The sequence below is a fragment of the Rousettus aegyptiacus genome, unplaced genomic scaffold (assembly GCF_014176215.1).
Source record: "Rousettus aegyptiacus isolate mRouAeg1 unplaced genomic scaffold, mRouAeg1.p scaffold_m13_p_20, whole genome shotgun sequence".
NCBI lineage: Eukaryota > Metazoa > Chordata > Mammalia > Chiroptera > Pteropodidae > Rousettus > Rousettus aegyptiacus.
Window position 1 is genome coordinate 1,150,950 of NW_023416296.1, and position 19,827 is coordinate 1,170,776.

A 19,827-nucleotide genomic window follows, 5' to 3' on the forward strand; every position below is an offset into this window, starting at 1 on the left:
GCCAAGCCCACGAGGGTGGCCGGGCCGAGCCCAGTCCCAAGCCCGCCCGGGCGGCGCCCACCTGCAGGCCAGCCCTGCTACGAAGAGCAGGATGGCGGCAACGTCCAGTTTGTTCCAGAAGTCGCTGAAGTACAGCACGGCCATCTTCCTCAGCCCGCACCCGCTGGGGTCGTAGAACAGCTGCGAGAGGGCGCGCGGGGTCACCGGGGCGCGGGATTGCCGGGGTGAGGGGTCACCGGGGGCACAGGGTCACAGGGCGCGCGGGGTCACCGGGGCGCGGGATCGCCGGGGTGAGGGGTCACCGGGGGCGCAGGGTCACAGGGCGCGTGGGGTCACCGGGGCGTGGGGTCACAGGGCGCGCGGGGTCACCGGGGCGCGGGATTGCCGGGGTGAGGGGTCACCGGGGGCGCAGGGTCACAGGGTGCGCAGGGTCGCCGGGGACGTGGGGTCACAGGGGGCACGGGGTCACCGGGGCAAGGGGTGAGCCCAGGCTGCTGACCCCTCACCCTGCCCGACATGCAAATGTGTGTTGGGGAGCCCCCTCTCTGCGTCAGGAGCCAGCCAGCCTCCAGCTCCTGCAGGAGCCCTGAGGGGAGGAGGGCACGGTCCCCGGGGCCACCCTGGAAGCCCCGTCCAGCCTGCCCGGCACGAGTCCCTGTGTCCCCGAGACCCAGGCAGCTGGGACCACGGGAGGGACTTGGGGAGAGGGATGGGCCGGGCTCTTGGCTCTGCATCTGCCCTTCGAGGCTGGGAGGGCCAGGGAGAGGCCGCCCCCACACCACGCACGGCGGGCGGGGGCGTTCGGGGCGCTCCCTGGGCAGCGGCGGGGGCGGGGGCGGGGGGGCGGGGGGGGGGGGGGGGGCCGTGCCTGCCGCAGCTCCTCGCAGAACAGGGAGAACAGCCAGAGGTAGACGACGCGCTCGCACCAGGAGGGCGTGGGCTGGAAGTCCACCATGAGCACGTAGGCGAAGAGGCAGAGGAAGGAGAAGTAGGACAGCGTGTTCAGGTGGAAGACGACCACGGGCGCGTTGAAGAAGGCGCGGACTCGGGCCAGGCCCCGCTCCGCCTGCAGCCTCCTCTCCCTGCGGGGGGGCGGGAGGTGGCAGGAAGCCGGAGGGGCCTGGCGGCCCCAGGACTGGGCCACCCACCCTGGGCCCACGTCTGGGGCAGGGGCCCCCCCTGTGCTCACGCCACTGTCTCCAAGGGCTGTGCCCACGCAGCCCCGAGAGAGGGCCCCGCAGAGGGGGCCTGAGGGGGCCCAGAGCCTGGTCCCGTAGGGCCTGACGGACACTCAGGCTATGTGAGTGCTCTGAGCAGGGTGCTTGGGGCAGGGTGGGCGCTCGGGGCGGGGTGGGTGCTCAGGGCAGGGTGGGTGCTCAGAGCGGGGTGGGTGCTCAGAGCAGGGTGGGTGCTCAGAGCGGGGTGGGTGCTCAGAGCAGGATGGGAGCTCGGGGCAGGGTGGGCGCTCGGGGCAGGGTGGGTGCTCAGGGCGGGGTGGGCGCTTGGGGCGGGGTGGGTGCTCAGGGCAGGGTGCTTGGGGCAGGGTGTTCAGGGTGGGTGGGTGCTCAGGGCAGAGTGGGTGCTCAGAGCAGGGTGGGAGCTTGGGGCAGGGTGGGCGCTCGGGGCGGGGTGGGTGCTCAGGGTGGGGTGGGTGCTCAGGGCAGGGTGGGTGCTCACAGCAGGGTGGGTGCTTGGGGCAGGGTGGGCGCTCGGGGCGGGGTGGGTGCTCAGGGCAGGGTGGGTGCTCAGAGCGGGGTGGGTGCTCAGAGCAGGGTGGGTGCTCGGGGCAGGGTGGGTGCTGGGACGGGGTGTTTGGGGACAGCAGGTGCTCAGGTCCGGGGGTGCTCAGGCGGGGTGTGGCTTTGCACAGGTGTGACCCCCTGCCCCTCGCCCCCATGCCCCCCGCTGTTCCAGCGTCTGAGCCCTGAGCACATGTGCGACCTGCCCCCGCGGGGGCGTCTGGGACGGAAGGGCCCGCCGCCCGCAGCCAGGCCGCACCTGAAGGAGACGAGGCCGGTGGCAAGCAGCGGGAAGGCCAGCATGCACAGGATCACCCGCCACAGCCCGGTGTCCACGCAGAGCTCGCCCCACCACACCTTGGTCAGGAAGGCCTGTGGACACGGGGCCAGCCTCAGGGCGCTGGGCACCCCGCCGGCCCAGGCCCCTGCACCCCACGCCTGAGGGAGGGTGACGGCACACGCTCGGGCGCGGTGTTCTCTGCGGCGGGTGGCACAGGACAGCCCTGCCATCTGCCGGGCGAGCAGAGGCTCCACGGGCCGGGCTCCCGTGGAGGGACCAGCGGCGAGGCCCACAGCAGGCTCCCGGACACCTGCCCCCTGAGCTCGGGGTGTGTGTGCGTGTGTGTGCGCGTGTGTGTGCGCGTGTGCTGGGGGGGGATGACAGGACTTCTCCCCACAGCGTCCCCAGGCTCAGCACAGCACGTGCCAGTGCCCCATAGACTTGGGGACAGCACACAGCTGAGCTCGAGGAAGCACCAGGTGCGAGGGCCACCTGCCCCGCCCCCCCATCCCCCCACGAGCATGGAGGGGCTTCCACTTGCTGCACTCGGAGGGCGCTCTGCCCTCCACGGGTCCTTCTGAGGCCGATGGGCCAGGCACCGTCCCCGGCTGAGGGACCCGGGAAGCTGAGTGTGCCAGCCGCCTGCTGGCAGAGGCTCCGCCCCCGACAGCGCCGCGGACATCGGTGTCTGGAAGCAGGCCCTCGGAAATCACCTGGATGCCGCCGTGAGACACGAACTTCATGTCCTTGGCCTCCAGGGCCAGCTGCAGGCAGGTGGTCTTGCCCCAGGCCTCCGACACGCGCACGAGCAGCTGCTGTGCCCGCTCCTCGTCCTTCCGGTAGCACTCGGTGAAGACCCCTGCGGAGCGAGGCCATGTCGAGGCCACGGGCGCCCGGGCACTGATGCCTGGGGCAGCGTCAGAGGGCTGTCGCTCCACGGCGACACAGCCAGGGCAGGGGTAGGGCTGAGGGCGGGATGGGGCCCCGGGGGCGGGGGGCGCGCGGAGCTGAGCGTGGGCACGGATGGGGCCCCGGGCGGGGGGGGGGGGGGGGGGGGGAGGGGGGGGCGGGCGGAGCTGAGCCGAGCATGCGCGCGCCGGCAGCCCCGGGGAGCTCACCGATGGCTCTGAGCTCATACTCGTCGGCGAGCGCCAGCATCTCCTCGGAGGTGTCCGTGTCCTCCTCCTCCTTGGAGAGCTCCTTGAGGATCTTGCTGCAGGCCAAGGCCGCGGCTGTGCAGTCCTGGGCCTGGACCGGGAGCCACAGTGAGGGCCCGCGTGGTCCAGTGCGGGGACCCTGGACACACTGCCCAGGGTGACGACGGCAGGGCCCCCATCTGTACAGGCCACAGGGGTCACTCCCAGTCTCCCCATAAGCCCTTGCCAGGGCCTGGGGCCTTGCCCTGGCCGGTGGCGCTGGTCAGCTCGCCCACTCAGAACAGGGACTGGGTGCAGGGCTAGTGTAGCCAGCACGGGGCCCAGCGCTCTCAGGGCAGCTGGTCGACCCGAGGTGGCAGGGCGGGGCTTGGGGGGGCCTCGGGCCTGAGAGCGCCCCGTGGGAGAAGCAGGGCCAGGCCCACGCAAGCGCCCGTCCAGGCTCAGGGCTCCGCCTCGCCAGCACTGTCTGTCCGCAGCTCCGGAGGAGGCAAAGCTGACCTCAGGACCGAGCCCAGAGCTCAGCCCAGAGATGCCGGCTCAGCACGAGGGCCGCGTTCAGAGCCTGGAAGCCTGCGTCTTGCCACCCCCGAGCCCCACGCAGCTCGCCCAAGGCCAGTCAGGCCCGGCCAGATGCTGCCCGCCAGGCCCTGGGAGAGGCGGGCCGCCCGCAGCCGCCGGCGGGGGCGCTCTGCCGATGGCACTGAGGTGTGACAGAGGCAGGAGCGGCCCGCAGAGCACTCTGGAAAGGTCAGCGCTGGACGGCAGGGCCCCTCTGAGGACGAGCTCCGAAGGGCCACTGTTGCTTTAACTGGGGACTCGCCTCAGGGGCTGCGCCCAGCCAAGTGACCAGTGGTCTCTATCAGACCCCCACCTGTCAATGTGAGGGGCACGGCCCCTCAGGCATGGAGCCCGCCCTGCAGCCTGTACAGAGCAGGATGCCTCGGCCCAGTCCGCCCGGCCCTGTGTGGGCTGGGGCTGCCTGGGGCTCACCTTCTCACAAGCTCTTTTCTTGCCCAGAGCCAAGCCCTCCGTGGTCAACACTGGGCACCCAGAGTCCTCCCACTGCTGCCGCCCCCCACCCTCCACAGCTCTGGCACCCCGCTGCCCTGCTCAGGCTCCTGGCGTCAGCCCTCACCCTGGTCCCAGCCAGCCGTGGGTCCGGTTACCTGAGCCCAGATGATTTCCGCCAGCTCCCGGCGGTTCTGGACGATGGCCCAGATGAGCAGATCGCGGATCGGGTCTATGGTGAAGATGTCATGGCTTGAGGCATGCTTGTAGAGGGTCCGGAGACTCGCCCCCTGCACCTGTGAGCAGTGAACAGTCAGCGCCCCCACCTAGGTCCCCGCTGGCAGAGGTCCCGGGGGCCGGTGGGGTGCAGGTCCTGAGCCTCCCCACACCGCAGAGCCCATGTCCCCGGAGGGCGGGCCCTGCGACCTGTGTGCGAACAGTGCCCTAGAAGGTTCCCATGCACCCCAGGGCCCCGAGTCCACCAATGCAGACACCGGACTCGCCCGGAGCGGGGGGCGGGGGCAGCTCACTCCTGCTGCACGCCCGGCAGCTCGAGGCTCCTCATCTCAGCAGAGGGCATCAGAGCCTTTCCCTAAGGGAAAACCTCTAACTGTCTGTCAACAGATTCATGGCCCTGAGCCCCTCAGCTGACCTACATGGCGTCTCCTGCAGAGAGCGCCGCCCAGTGGACACGGCAAGGTGACAAGTGAGCAGGTGACGTGACCTGCTTTGTGACAGGAGAACCCAGGCTCCCTCAGACAGTCCCAAGACGGTCCCCAGGGGCAGGGAACAGAGTTGCACTTTCTCTAAGTGGTTCTGGGCATTTCCTGAAGGCTCTTCTTTATGGATAAAAAGAAAAGTTTACTGCATTGCAGGCGTGATTAAGCGTGAGCTTCCATTGGCCCTCCCGAAGCACACTCACGGGGCGTATTACACACTCGGGGGTTGGGAGGGCAGAACTGTGACCTTGCCAACCTGAGCCACAGCCATGTCTCTGGGGTCTCGTCTGGGACGAGGGGCAGATTGGAGACTCTAAAGGAGTGAGCCATTTTCTAGCAGGAAAAACATAAAACCCAACCTCAGAAACCTAAACAGAGGAATCTCCAGAAGAGGAGCTGAGGGACCCAGCGGAGCTGCGGCCAGGCCCGGCGCCACGCCGGCCCCCCCGGCGTGGGCTGCGCTGTCAGGAGCCACGACTCTGGCCACACGGGCGGTCTGGACACAGGAGGGAAGACGGCTCCCCGACCGGGCTAGTACATAGTCCTTACCGCGACCGGACAGAGACAGCCCCAAACGAGACTGAGACCCGAACCCACGAAAATACTGGCACGCGAACCCAGCGTTGTACAAGACACACGGCACGCTGCCCTCAGAGCGAGCGCCTTGGCGTGAATGAAAACGTTTCTCCATCAGAAGCCACACACCCTCAGGACAGAGAGGAGCCGCTCAGCCCCTCGCAGGCGCCTGAGGAAACGGGGTGCTGAGGCATCGCTTGGGAAACTTGGACAACTCGGGAGACCGGCACTCCCCAGCAAGAGCCAACGCCGGCCTTGCCCTCGGCCGAGAGACGCGACCCCAGCGAACCAAGACTGGACGAGCAACTGCCCCTCCTCTGCCGGCGTGTGCCCGCCTCACGCAGGTGTGGTGGGACCCTCCCTGCCTGCGCGGAGACCCAGTCACCCCTGCTGAGCAGGACTGAGGGTGCGGGGCACCCCGCATAAGCTCTGCGCCACTGGGGAGGTGTAGAGAGAAAAAGATGGGAACCGACTATGCCCCCCCAAATTCCTACATCGAAGCCCCGCCCCCAAGCGTGACTGCACTTAGAGACGGGGCCTCTAAAGAGGTGGTGAAGGTTAAATGGGGTCCTGTGTGTGGGCCCCGGATCCCTGGATTGGTGCCCTTACGAGAGGAGGAGACGCACAGTGCTCTCCACTCGCAGGGCACACGAAAGGCCACCTGCCACCCAGGAAGAGGCTGCTGCCCAGCCCTGCTGACACGCGGTCTTGGCGTCCAGCACCGTGGGGAAGGAAGCGAGCGCTGTTGGCCCAGTGGCCAGCCTGATTCGTCAGCAGACTAAGATTTCCACACCGTGCCCTGGGGAGCTGTAACAACATGGGTCACGCAGTGGGAAGATGGGGACACAGCTGCCCGTTCAGTGGGGCGGAGCCTGCCCCAGGGGCGGAGCCTGCCCAACCCAGGCCTTTCGCCTTTGTCCTGCTGTGCCCTGGGGGGTGGAGCTTGTGAGAGATGCAGCCGGATCGGGATCGATCTGAGGGGGATTCTGAGCCAGGTGCTGAAGGCGCAGCCCGCGACAGGACACAGGTTAAGAGGGCCGTTGAGCAAACAGGAGCCAGAACTTGAAGGTCTGGGAAATTCTCGGCCTCTCCGTAAGGCGGAGGTGAGCCAGCACGTGCGGGGAGGACAGCAGCCGTGTGCGGGGCTCATTGGTTAGGTGAGGAGACTGGGGTGTGACCCCCCGCGGCTCCAGAAGCAGCTCGGCAGAAGCCAGGAACAGGGGCCCGGCTCTGGAACGAGGGGGGACAGAGCAAACCGGCTGGGGGGAGGGCCGGCTGTCGCGCTCTGCGATTCTACCCAATGGGACAGGAGAGCGTGTCCCGCACATGAGCCCTCTTCTCTTTTGAGGAAAGAGGAGAAAGACCCTGAGGGGATTCAGAAGCTGCTGCCCCCGCCACACGCCCGCAGGGCCAGGACAGTGCTTCTCAGCTTCTGAGCATGGCCATCTCCTTGGGCCAGGAGGCCACCACCCGGCGTCCACCGGCCCCGTGCTGCAGAGGCCGCAGGGCTGACAGTGAGCCCCCTGGGCCCCCAAGGCAGGTCGGGCCGGAGAGATTTATCTTGAGCCTCGGGGCCCCGAGGGACCCGCCCAGCGAGGCGTCGGGCTTCCCCCTTTCCGATCGCTCCCTTGGCAACGCGGACGTCTGTCCTACGCCCGACCCCACCACCGGAAGCACGTGACGCGTCTGGCGTCACACGTTCCAAGCTGGACGGGATCCGCCTCGGGAGGAATGCACTTCTGACTCATGTGAGACTTCGATGTGACCTCAGACATTGGCGGGGTCGAGGCCTTTTGGGGATGTTGGGAATGGAGGAAACATTTTGCTTTTGGTAAGGACCTGCGTTTGGGGGGGCCAGAAGGCGGAACGTTTCGGGCTGAACGTTCTTCCGCTGAAGCCTCGACCCCTGCGGCTGCTGTGTGCGGAGGCGGGGCCTAGAAGGAAGTAGCCGCGGTCGCGGGAGGTCACCGCGGGAGACCCCGACCCAGCAGGACCGGTGTCCTTACAGAAGAGACGCCAGCGCCGTCTCTGAGCACGTGCACACTGACGAGAGGTCACGCGAGGGCGCGCCGGGAGGAGGGCCCTGGCCGGAAGCCAGCCCTGCGCCCCGACTTTGGGCTTCCAGCCTCTGGAGCCCCGATAAAACAAACGCGTCGCGTGACCCCCCCAGGCCAGCACGTCCTCACGGCAGCTGAGCCGACTAAGCCCGCATGTGCTGCTTTTCCCATTAACACATAAGCTACGTTTTCTAGAATGCTCTGAGGACAGCAGGGGCCCGGCGCGCAGGCTGCCCCGCGCGGGGCGGGGGTGGGGGTGGGGGGCGTCACCAGCACGCACGTTGAGCTTGACGTGCGGCACGGGCAGCAGCAGGTGCGGCCGCTCGCCGGGCCGGGGCCGCGGGTACAGCGGCTGCGTGGAGTCGCCCAGCAGCTCGCGCAGCACCTGCGCCACGTGGTGCATGCGCAGGGGCGGCCTGGCGGTGGCCGGCTCCTCCGCCAGCACCTTCTGCAGCTTGGCCCAGAACAGGCAGGCGGGGTCCAGGTTCTCGTACAGGTAGAGCAGGGTGTCGCAGGTGACAAAGTCCTTCAGCCGCAGCCCGTTCTCCAGGAAGAGCTTCACGAACTCGGGCTTGTTGGAGATGAGGGCGGCCGCCATGATGGGGTGCAGCTCTGCGGGCTGGGAGAGGGGGCGGGGCCGCGTCTGGTCACCGCCTCCTGTGCTCCCGGGGCGCGGGGACGGGCAGGTGTGGCTCCAGCTGGGGGAGAAGGACACACGCCCGGGCCTCCCGCCTCCACCCGGGAGACGGCTGGGCCCACACGGAGGCCCGTCGGGCGTCCATGGCACCGCTCACCGGGGGCGGGGGAGGGGGGCGGGGAGGCGCCGGGGGGCGCCGCGCCCCTCTGCCCAGCGCAGCCCCGAGAAGCCTCACCTTCCACTGACGCTCGTCCGTGAAGATCTCACTGCGGGCCATGTCCACGCGGTTCCACGCCACGGCCAGCTTCAGCTGATGGTCCCAGTTCTCGTGGCCAAAGTGGTCGTGACTGCGCGAGGCTGCAGGGACGAGCATAGTGTCCAGGGCTTGAAGCCACCTCTCGAAGCCACTTCCCGCAGCACCCTGCTGCCCCATACAGCCACAGAGGCAGGCCGTCCCCAGCCACTGCCGCCCGGTCACCATGGTTGAGGATGTGCCGAGCTCAGTGCACCCCCCCATGCCCTCGGTGTCGTCGGAATGTGGGGCTCTCGCAGTCACCACTCTGGCTCCCCGCAGCTCCCTGCCCTGCCCCCACCTCCTGGTCAAGGCCCTGGCCCCTAACTTAGAACCTTTGTGTCACCCTGATTGCAAAAGCACCGCCTCACCCAGCTTCTCAGGGTGAGCACTTCTGCACACGCATTTCTGCACATGCCCTCTGGCTCTGTCTCTCTGTCTCTCTCTCTGTCTCTCTCTCTCTGTCTCTGTCCCTCTCTGTCTCTGTCCCTCTCTGTCTGTCTCTCTCTGTCTCTCTCTCTCTCTGGTTTAACATTTAAAACATGGGTTGTTATTTGGGGAAGAAAAACAAAGAACTTTGACCTTCACCCTACGACACCAAGGTCGATCATGGACCTAAGCTGAGCCTGCAGAGCCCCCAGAATGAGCACATGGCAACAGCTGTGACTGTGGGCGGCAAAGACTTCTTGGGGTGCAGAGAACATGCACCACGAAGGCGCAAACTGCTAAATTAACTGCATTAAAATGCCAGCCTCCTGCTCTTCAGAGACCCCGGAGGGAAGTCTGAAAGCAGCCCACAAACCAAGAGAAAACGTCCCCGGCACACGCATCCGGGAAAGAATTTGTATTGGAATGTATCGAAACCCTTGCAATGCAATGCAAAAACGAGAAGACGATTCACTACGTGAACGCGGACTAACCATCTGAAAGACACTCCACCAAGATGACAGACGAGTGGCCAACAAGCCTAGGAAATGACGCCCCACCTTATTCATTGGGGAGACCACACTGACACGTCACCTCACAGCCACTAGGACGGCTACCGTCTAAATGACAGGTGACAGGGGTCAGGAGGCTGCGCAGAGAGAGGTAAAACAGTAGGCTCTTTCTGGAAAGCAGTTCAGCAGTTTCTCGTAAAGTTAAACATACATTCACCCCAAAGGACCAGTCATCGCATTCCCACGGGTGGACCCCGAGAAATGAAAACAAATACGTATATTCATAATAGCCGCAAACGGTGGGCAACGTGAACGTCTGTCCACACATGAACGGAAAACGACACAGGCGCTCAGAAGACCGCCCACGGCTGACGCCCACGGCAGACGCCCACGGCAGACGCCCACGGCAGACTGCCCACGCAGAGGACCCACGGCAGACGCCCACGGCAGCCGCCCACGCAGAGGACCCACGCGGAGGACGGCTCGGCAGCAAGGGAGCCGAGTCTGACACACAGTTCAACAATATGGACGCATCTCAGAACCACAGCGCTGAACAGAGGAGCGAGACGCCAACCGCCAGGCGTGGTGGGTCCCGGATGGGAAAGCGGACGCAGTCGCCGGGCTGGAGGGCAGAGAGGGGAGACGTCTGCCGACGGGGGACGCGAGGGGCTTTCTGGGGTGAGGAGCCAGGCCCCATATCAACTGTGGGGTACGTGGGGAACACACGCCTGTTACAGTGCCTCCCGCAGTAAGCTTGGGGGTCACTATACGTAAACTGTACCTCGAGGCGGTTGGTTTTTAAAAAGGCCGCCTCCGGAAAACCCTGCACGTCTTTCTGGAACCACGTGCACTTCACACATGCCCCACGATTAGGGGTGTCCCTGCCCCGTACCCTCCCCTAAGCACCCGCTTGCGACCAATTACACCGACTTCGCGCCCAGCAACACGTACGCTCCCTCCTGCCCACCCTGCACCGTGGCCGCCACCCGCGCCGCCTGCTCAGCCCTGCTGTGCCCGAGGCACCGGCCGACACTTCTCGCTGAGGACAACAGACCTCGACCGTGCACAAGTCTCACCCGCACCGCTCGCCGGCTTTTCCCTACGTCTACACTGGCACAGCCACCACCGAGGTCCAGACATGGGACCTTCCGACACCCAAGGCCCGTCTGCCCCTCCCCGCTCAGCACCCACCCAGAAGTGGCCACCACGGCCTGAGCTCTGCTCTGAGCAGCCCCACAGCCGGTGAGAGCAGAGGCCGCGGGACTCGGGGCTCCACATCTGTGGGGTCCGCCCTGGGCCACGAGGAGGGGTGTCCCCTCTCCCAGTGCTGTGCGCTGCTGGTCAGACTCAGTGTCCCTTGTCACTGCCTCCAAGGGCCACAGCAGCCTCGGGTTCCTGGGCCACCTCAGAGAAGTGACAGACGCCTCCACTGCCCTCTGCGATGGGGACACCCTCAGACCCAGGTGTTCGCTCCTGCCAGCACGCCACCGGTCATGGGCCACGTGGCGGGTCTGTGGGTCAGGCTCCTGACCCCGCCCGCACCATCGCCGGCCGCCACAGGGAAGAAGCGGCTCTGACCCTGCCGAGTCAGCTCTTCCTGGTTCTTCTCTGTTCCAGCGAGAACCTCCCAGCCCAGGCCTTTAAACGCACGACTCGAGTCTCACTTCTAACCGTTTCATCCGCTAGGTGAGGTTTATGGGAAACATCTGGGCCCTTTGTCAGTGAGAGGGGCACAGAGGGGACACCCAGAAATCAAAGTGACGTCGGATGGGCGACCACGGGAGCCTCCTGCTGTGTGCCGGGGTCTGCCTGGGGCTGTGTCCCCAGCACGGCCATGGGGAAGCCAGCGGGAAGTGCCTGCCCCGGAAGTGGGGGAGGGGGAGCGGGCAGCGTGTGCCAGGCAGAGTGCAGACAGGGGAGAAGCCCAGAGCCCCGCCCTTCGTCGCGAGGACCCCTGCTTCGCAGCCTCCCTGGCGGGGACGTGGGGAGGTCAAGCACAGGACAAGTATGGGGTCTCTGCAGGGGGACCGCCGAGGTCTCTCTCCCTACCCTGAAGCTTAGTGAGAAGCTGCTCTGACCACAGAGGGAGGGATTCGTGTGGGCCACGCTCAGGTTTCAGCGAGAAGAGGAGGCGAGGAGCCCGCACCCTGACGTTGGCGGTGGGTACCCCGACACCAGCCTCCGCTGCCCTCTGACCCATGCACCTGCCCGCCCAGGGCTCAGGGTCCCGAGCCCCGGCCCCCACCTCGCCTGACACGCACCTTTCAGCAAGGCCTGCAGGATGGCCACGTCCACGTCCTGCTGGCCGTCCTTGCCCTCCCGGAAGATGGTCAGCAGCTGCCGCCTCCGGACAATGTCCTGGATCTGCAACGCACGGCCCCTGTGAGGCACGGCAGCCGACGGGCCTCTGGCGACGAGGGGGACCCCGCGCGGGGTCCTCGCCCTGCTCCACCGCCCGCACTGTCCCCTCCCCCCACAGGAACGAGAGACCCAAGGACTTCAGAGCAGAACTGCCGAACTGCAGGGCCGCTGGGGTCCTCGGTCCTAACAGCCATGAGAGTCCCTGGGCCCAGAGTGGTCCCGTGGCGGGGGGCACCCCACGCCCAAAGCAGCCTGGCTCATCTTGTTCTTTGAAACCTGATGGGCTAGCTAGAGAACGTCCCGCCAGGGCAGACGCCGCAAAGGAAAAGGAAAAGCGATCAGACAGTGAGCGAGGCCGGGGTGAACGTGACGCGCGGTCTTGGTCGGGGTCCGGGGCCCGGAAGGCCGGGCTGGCCGGCAGCGGCGGCACCCCGAGGCCCAGCCCGCAGGCTCGGCGGCGTCAGCCCCGGGGGCGGGGGTGAGGGGCCGCTGGCCGCCCTCTGCCTCCGCAGCTCCTGCACGAGTCTAAAGTCCTTCTAACACACAAGTGGAGAGAGCGCGGCGGGCACCCGAAGGACGCCGAGCCCGCCATGGGGGCCGAGCCCGTCCGTCATGCCCTGCGCCCTGGGCCTGCTGGCTGCAGCTTCCTGTCTGAACCCTCCAGTCCCTGCTCGGCACGTCCTGCCCCTGGGGCATGAAGGCTCACCCCTTGGGGCGTAACTAGCTTCCTCGCAGTCCCTGAAGTCTCCCCAAATCCCTGGAGACCGAGGGTCCCCCAGAGGCTCAGTAAATCTGCAGATCCCCAGGTGGGCCACACCAACCGACACCCTAGCTAAGGGGGCACGTGAGGTGCCTCTCAGATGGGCACCCGGTACCGGGAGCCACCTGTGGCCCCATCTCAATGCGCTCGCCGCCCCCCACTGCCTGGCCAACCCCTGAAAGCTAGGTGGCCGTGAGCTCGCAGGCCGGGAGGCTGGGCCAGACCCTGCCGCCTGCTGCCCAAACCTCAGCTCTCCACCGCTCTGTCCCTCCTGAAACCTCTGCAGGATCCCAGCCCGGGCCTGAGGTTCTGCAGCCGAGAGGTTCGAGACCCTCCCGAGCTGGGCAGGACAGCGCACTGGGCAGAGCCCCTATCTCTGGGGATCGCTCCCGGGCCCGCCCCAGGCCCACCAGGTGTCCACTTCCTGGCCCCACACGTGGCTCCTGGCCCCGTAGGTCAGCCGGGCCCAGGGACCACGTGCTGCCGGCCTCACCTTCTTGGTCCACTCCACAATCCTCCCCTCGGTGAAGGTCTCAAACAGCTCCTGGAAGAACACGGCCAGCTTCTGCTGAATCAGGGAGACGGTGATCTCGGAGATGGGCAGGCTGGCCACCTGGGCGATGACGTCAGCCACTCGGCCCGAGCCCTCCACGACCACACAGGGGGTGCCGTGGGTGATGGCGTTGTAGATGGTCTGCAAGGCAGGGGCCAGCGTGAGCCGGACAGCGCGCTCGCCCGCCCCACAGTTCCTGCAGGGGAGGGCGATGGCCGCCCTTAACGTCAGGGCCTCTCTGAAACGCTGACCAGCGCGGCCGTGGCCCCTGCCCCGAGGGAAGAGGCGTTGGTCCGACACACGGCGGCGTGTGCGCCCCACACACCTCGTCCAGGCCTGTGGCTCACTCAACAGCCCGTCCTCAGGAAGGACGCCGGCCTGCGGGGACGCGGTCTGGGCACCGCCTGCAGGAGAACCGTGGGCATGCCACTGGCGGACGTGGTGGGGACCGAAGGGGTTCCCACCCCCAGGAGACCCCGGGGCTCCATGGACACGTACATGGTGCCTTTTCTCCTCTTTTGCCCCAAATCTGCAGACTGTAGTGCCACCAACATTCCTACAGCAGAGGGGCCATGAACGAGGCGAACCACACACCGTGGGCTCTGAGCTAAGGTCCACGGGCAGCGCATTGAAACCACTGGGGAACCAGCCCTTACTCAGCAGGGTCCCCGGGGCTGGCCTCCCAGAACCCCTCCAGGGAGCCTGGGTGCAGAGACGCTGAAAGCCCACCGCCCAGGGGTGCTGGAAAGGGGGCCATCAGCACCAGCCCCTCGAAGCCCTGCTACTGGTCAACCGCCCAGGACCTAGGCCAGCGCCGCTGTCCGCCCCCGTGGAGATGGCCCGGCCCCCGCTGGTACTCACGAGCAGAGTCCCAGGCCCCCCCTGCAACACCACACAGACGATGGGGATCTTGATGGCCACGCCTAGGACGAAGCACAGGGGCCCAGCTTAGGGAACTCGGGGCCCAGGGCCTGCCCTGCCCCCACCGCTCCCACCCAGCACTGCCTGGGGGACGTGTCGCCAGCAGCTCTGAAAGGCTGGCGCCCTGAAGGGGCAGCTGGCCTGCTCGTCCTCCGTGCGTGAGCGCGGACTAGAGGCCCCGCGATGGCTCCTCCCCCCTGCGCCCCCTCCAGGTGTGGGGAAGTGAGGACGGCAGAGTGGCCTGGGTCCCCCGGCCGGTCTCCGCCTGCCAGCCACGGGACCTGTCTGCTTATCTCCGCAGCGCGTCTGAGCGGGTGGGCGTGACACAGGGTGGGGGTGGGGGCAAGTACAGCGAAGGAGCCCGGTCCTGTCCAGACACCCGGCCCCACCCGAGCCTCCGTCCAGCCCTCAGCCAGGGGTCTTCTCACGGTTTTAGAAACGTCCTTCCCTGGGCAGCAAACTTCCTTTCCACATGCCAACCTGGTCTCACTGTCCCCCAAACACGCACGCCCAGGTGCTCTCGGTCAAAGCAGGGTGCTGACAGTGCGGGCCCCAGGCCCGCTGGTCAGCGTCACCTGAGAACTTGGACATGCACAGACGGGGGGGCGGGACCCAGGGGTGGGGGTGATGAGCCCTCCAGGGGACTCCGACGTGCAGCAAACCTTGAAAACTTCTGCTTTCAAGGTGCCCGACTGCGCCAGGTAGAACCTTCTCGGGCCCCCTCGCCCCTCCCCATAGCAAAGTCCTGCACACCTGACCCCCACTGTCCCAGTGCACCCTGTCCCACCCACGGGGAAGACGCGTCAACGCTCCACTTCTGAGCCGAGACCAAGCGTGTGAAGTGACTGCAGATGGCCTCTGGCCTGAGACAGAAAAGCGGGGGGCTGCCTCGATGGTCCTCCAGGGACCCTGTCCGTCCTGGGACCCTGTCCGTCCTGGGGCCCCGTCCGTCCTGGGACCCCGTCTGTCCTGGGACCCTGTCCGTCCTGGGGCACTGTCCGTCCTGGGGCACTGTCCGTCCTGGGACCCCGTCTGTCCTGGGACCCTATCCGTCCTGGGGCACTGTCCGTCCTGGGGCACTGTCCGCCCTGGGACCCCGTCCGTCCTGGGGCCCCGTCCGTCCTGGGGCACTGTCCGTCCTGGGGCACTGTCCGCCCTGGGACCCCATCCGTCCTGGGCCACTGTCCGTCCTGGGGCAGGGCCTGGGGAGGTGACCCCCTCGACGAGGGCGAGAGAATCCAGGGCTGTGCTGATCCTGCCCCGAGCGGCCCCGGGGCACGTCCTGGCCAGCCGGCTGTGTCCCCGTCACTGCGACCAGCCCGCGCCTTGGCCGGGCTCCCGGAAGCGCCTGCCCCACCTCCTCTCTCCTTCGTCTGCTCCGACATGAACTTCTCCAGCCGGGTGCGGAGGGGGATCTCGATGCCGTAGCGGCCGTGGGTACCGTCGTCCACGAGGATGAAATGGGAGTGGTTGTTGTCCAGGCAGGTGAGGTGCCCTTGGCCTTCCTCGTCCATGACGTACTCGGCAGGGAAGCTGCCCTGGGGACAGTGGCCGGAGAGGAGTCGGACACCGGGGGGGCAGTTCTGCGCCGCGCGTGCCCAGAGCGGGGGCCTTGCGGCTGGGCAACGACCCAAGCACCAGCGCCTCGCGGCCGGAGCCTGCGCTGTGGCCTCGAGCCTTCGCAGATGTGGCTGCGTTAAGGACATTTACGGGAAGATGACGCCGCGGGACCCAGGTGGCCCCGAAACGCCGCCACATTCTCCTTGCGAGCGGGAGGCCCAGGAGACCCAACCTCGGAAGGGAGGCCACGCGGCCATGGAGGCACGGACTGGCTTGATGCGGCCACGGGAGACAGGCGGGGGCGGGGGGCGGATTCTCCCCGCAGCCGGGAGGGCGCACCCTGGCGGCATCTTGGTTTTGGCCAAGTGACGCCGATGTTGTAGCTCCGACCTCCAGAACCACGAGGGGTCCATGTCTGCGGCTTTAAGCCACCCCGCTTAGGACCGTTGGCTTCGCAGCGTCCCCAGGACACAGATCCAGGAGGCGTGGCCGCTAGGCCAACGCGCCCGTCCTGGGTGTCCACCCACGACGGCAAGGGGTGTCATAGCGAGTCTTCTGAACTCGAAGAGGAGAGAAATGGCAGTCGCCCAGTCTCTCTCAGCCTGCGACATCTACTCCGTGGAGTGAGCCGTCCCCCCAGCGAGGCTAGGGCTGGAGCGGGCCAGCCACGTCGCAAGCACGTGGCCGGCGAGAGGGTCCCAGCCCCGGGCAATGGGCAGGGGCTGCTGCAGCCCGGACGCGGGGCGGCGGGGGGGGCTGCACCCACACACCCCCGGCGCAGGCCGCGACGAGGAAGCCTCCGCGGCACCCCGCGTGCCCCCGAGCGCCCCGACTGTGCGGAGTGCATGGCGAGTGCTCACTCTGCCAACTCTGCCGAGGCCCTGAGAAGCCTGACCGAGAGACTCAGACGACCTTGCCCAGCTCAGGTCCCCACACTTACGCAGTGGCTCCCCACTGCCACGCCTCCTTCGAGGCGACAGGACCCTCATGCGGTGACGACTGTCGGGAGCAGAGCGTCAGGCTCCGCCTGCAGACCGTGCAGTGGAGGGGCTCAAGGGTCAAGGCCAGGCTCTGTGGTCAGAAGGCCCAGCTAATCGGGGCCTAGTGCTCACCACGGCATGATCTGGGCCACGCCACTTCCTCCCGCTAAGCCGTGGCTCATCTGAGTGGCTTTAGCATGACAGAGCCGGCTCCCGCATGACTCTTACGTGTCCTGTGGCTGTGGCGGAGGACACGAGCCCAGCCGGGCAGCTGCGTGTCCCGGGTCGCCAGGCTCCGGCGGGGCAGGCGGGCAAATCCCGCGCAGGACCCTCCCCGCCGCACGCGCTACCCCCTCTTCCCCGGCGCCGGGGGGTGACCTGCCACCGCGGGACCCGTGGGACCCCACGTGGCGCCAGCCCGCCCCGGGGCAGCCCCGGGGCAGCCACGCGGCTCACCTCTGGGTGGACCAGGCCCTCGCGGTTGTGCACGACGCCCCACGTCGCGATGCCGATGGTGACGACGTCCCCGTCGTCGTGGCCGCTGCTCAGGCTGGAGTCCCGCACGGCCTTGCCCACCTGCTTCATCACACCGGTGTGGGACCCCCCGGTGACGATCCAGGCCCCTGCGGAGAGGAGCAGAGGCCGGGGAGGCCCGTGGGTCCTGGCGTGCGCCCTGCCGCGCGCATGCGGGGGCCCTGTGCACACCGGCGTCACACGCCTTCCCGCAGGGGCCTCACCCATGGTGCGTCCAACGCCACGGCCACGATGGATCTGAGCAGCGCCCCCGGCCCCGCGAGGCAGCCACCCAGAGCCCAGGCCCCCAGGCCCAGGCGGGGGCACGGGAGCCTCCCGCCGCCTGCCGTCTGGCCCGTCTCGCGAACACGGTGTCTCAGACATTTCTCTGAATCCTTGTATTGCAAAGTACGTAAATGTCCTCTCTCCCTCTTGGTTTGGGGGCCACGTGCCGTGATCACGTTTCTGCACCTCATCGCGTGGCCCCTTCTCTGCAAGGAATCCGCACCCCGCACCCCATGCTCTGCTTGGGACTGGCTTGGCCCATGGGGTCCCGCCCTGCTGTCCAGCCTGAGCAGGCAGGTCCGGGCACTAGCAACCACAGCCGCCGGGAGGACAGTGGGTCCCCAGCGGGGTCCGGCCCTCTGGCCGGTGACCGCACACGGGAAGACGTCCGGGTGAGCGGCAGCCGCCCCCCTGAGCAGACGAAGGGAGCGTCTGCTGCTGTGCGGGGCACTCGCCCACAGCCAGGACCGCGGGCGGCGTGGAGATCGGTGCCCGAGCCCAGACAGACGGCGTGGAGATCGGCGCCCGAGCCCAGACACGGCGTGGAGATCGGCGCCCGAGCCCAGACAGACGGCGTGGAGATCGGCGCCCGAGCCCAGACACGGCGTGGAGATCGGCGCCCGAGCCCAGACACGGCGTGGAGATCGGCGCCCGAGCCCAGACACGGCGTGGAGATCGGAGCCGAGCCCAGACGACGGCGTGGAGATCGGCGCCCGAGCCCAGACGCGGCGTGGAGATCGGCGCCCGAGCCCAGACGCGGCGTGGAGATCGGCGCCCGAGCCCAGACGCGGCGTGGAGATCGGCGCCCGAGCCCAGACGCGGCGTGGAGATCGGCGCCCGAGCCCAGACGCGGCGTGGAGATCGGTGCCCGAGCCCAGACACGGCGTCACCACAGAGCACAAACGTGCGGCGCTGGCTCGGGGGCAGGGAGCGGCAGCGAGGACACTGAACTCGAGAAAGGGAAATGTCCAGACGGGGAACGGGTCGGCACCCAGCGAGTCCGTGGCGAAGGGGGCAGGTGTGCCCGGGTGACCGTCAGCGGCACCGAGCCACGTGCTACACGACTGAGGGAGCCTTGGTGACCTTCAGGCAGGCGGGGGCGGGGGTGGCACCCAGAAATCCGAGGAAGCCTGGAGTGACACGGGCCAAACGAGATGCAGACGAAGGCTGTTTCGGGGCAGAGACCGAACCGAGGGTGTGGCCCGACGCCCTCTGCCAAAGCCAGATCCAAAAAAGAGGCTCGGGGACCTGGGCGACCCCGTGTTACCTGGACCCCGATCCCCCCTCTCCTGTCACTAACCTACCTACACAGCCCCCTAGTCAGCCACAGGTACTACGTCACCTTGTCTGTCGTCACTCTGATGCCTCGTGGGGACACGTGGCTCCCTCCCCCTGGTCACCGCAGGAGTCTGTCCTGCTCTTCCCAGTGCTGTGGCCTTGGGACCGATCTACCTGAGGCCATCCCCTAGGCGAAGGGCTGGAGGGGTCATGCTTCCACCCCGGTGCTGACAGAGCTAGGTAACAGAGCCCTGCTGACACCCCAGGCCAGCACGGCGGCCCCCGCCTGCTGTCCCCGCCCACCAGGGGGCGTCACGGCTCCCAGGCCCCCTCTCTGTGCCCAGCAGGGTGTCGTCACCGGGAGCTAAGTGGAGCTGTGTCTGCTCCCTTGAGCATCCCAATGACAGCGGGATGTGGACAAAGGAGCTTCCGGCAGATGTGGTGGGTGAATCTGACCAGATGCTTCTCCACCTGGCCAGAACGTGGCGCCCACGACCCACAGGACCAACCAGTCCCAAGGTCCAACTCTGCCTCTCAGGGACCACTCACCCAGAGTTTGGTGCTCAGCCCGCCCACTACTGCCAGGCTGCTGTGGTTTGAGCCTCCTGACCCTCTCTCCCCTCCCCGCCCCTGGGCACACTGTGGTCTGGGCTTAGTGTCCCGACCCCCTCACACACACACACCTGCGGTCTGGGCTCGGTGACCGCCGCACACCTGCGGCCTGGGCTTGGTGTTCCCCGCACACCTGGGGTCTGGGCTCGGTGACCGCCGCACACCTGCGGTCTGGGCTCGGTGACCGCCGCACACCTGCGGTCTGGGCTTGGTGACCCCCGCACACCTGGGGTCTGGGCTTGGTGACCCCCGCACACCTGCGGCCTGGGCTTGGTGACCCCCGCACACCTGTGGTCTGGGCCACCTTGACCAGGCCTCTGCGGAAGACGTTCTTCAGCCGAGGCTTCATGTTGAAGTTCTTGGCCCCGCCGGTGACCGAGATGAGGAGGTTGGGGACGTCCAGGCCCCAGTGTTGGGTCATGAGCTGGTAGATCATGTTGGAAGGTGTGTCCTGAGAGACGCGGACGTACTGCAGGGGAGTCAGGGGACAGTGGAAGGACCCCGAGTCAGCACGAGGCCCGCCCGGCACCCCAGAACCCGCACGCTGGCCCTGCTTGAGAGCCCAGCCAGGCGGGGGACGCCTTGCCCCGCAGTCTAGACC

The 19,827-nt window shown here is 67.5% G+C and overlaps 1 protein-coding gene across 5 annotated transcripts in view; it reads right to left on the reverse strand.

Annotated features, from left to right (window-relative positions):
- TRPM2 (transient receptor potential cation channel subfamily M member 2) overlaps positions 1-19,827 on the reverse strand; it is a 44,348-nt gene that overhangs the window by 17,372 nt on the left and 7,149 nt on the right. For 4 of the 5 annotated variants that reach the window (XM_036238117.1, XM_036238118.1, XM_036238116.1 and 1 more), the window contains exons 5-18: positions 19,515-19,695; positions 16,995-17,161; positions 15,356-15,536; positions 13,939-14,000; positions 13,018-13,218; positions 11,665-11,767; positions 8,409-8,530; positions 7,817-8,155; positions 4,343-4,480; positions 3,138-3,267; positions 2,733-2,878; positions 1,999-2,111; positions 869-1,082; positions 62-180 (exon numbers count right to left, since the gene is read on the reverse strand). In XM_036238117.1, the coding sequence (XP_036094010.1) occupies positions 62-180; positions 869-1,082; positions 1,999-2,111; positions 2,733-2,878; positions 3,138-3,267; positions 4,343-4,480; positions 7,817-8,155; positions 8,409-8,530; positions 11,665-11,767; positions 13,018-13,218; positions 13,939-14,000; positions 15,356-15,536; positions 16,995-17,161; positions 19,515-19,695 (2,216 nt within the window). Of the gene's footprint in view, positions 1-61; positions 181-868; positions 1,083-1,998; positions 2,112-2,732; positions 2,879-3,137; positions 3,268-4,342; positions 4,481-7,816; positions 8,156-8,408; positions 8,531-11,664; positions 11,768-13,017; positions 13,219-13,938; positions 14,001-15,355; positions 15,537-16,994; positions 17,162-19,514; positions 19,696-19,827 lie in introns of those variants that run through there. The other variant, XM_036238119.1, reaches the window with a different exon arrangement.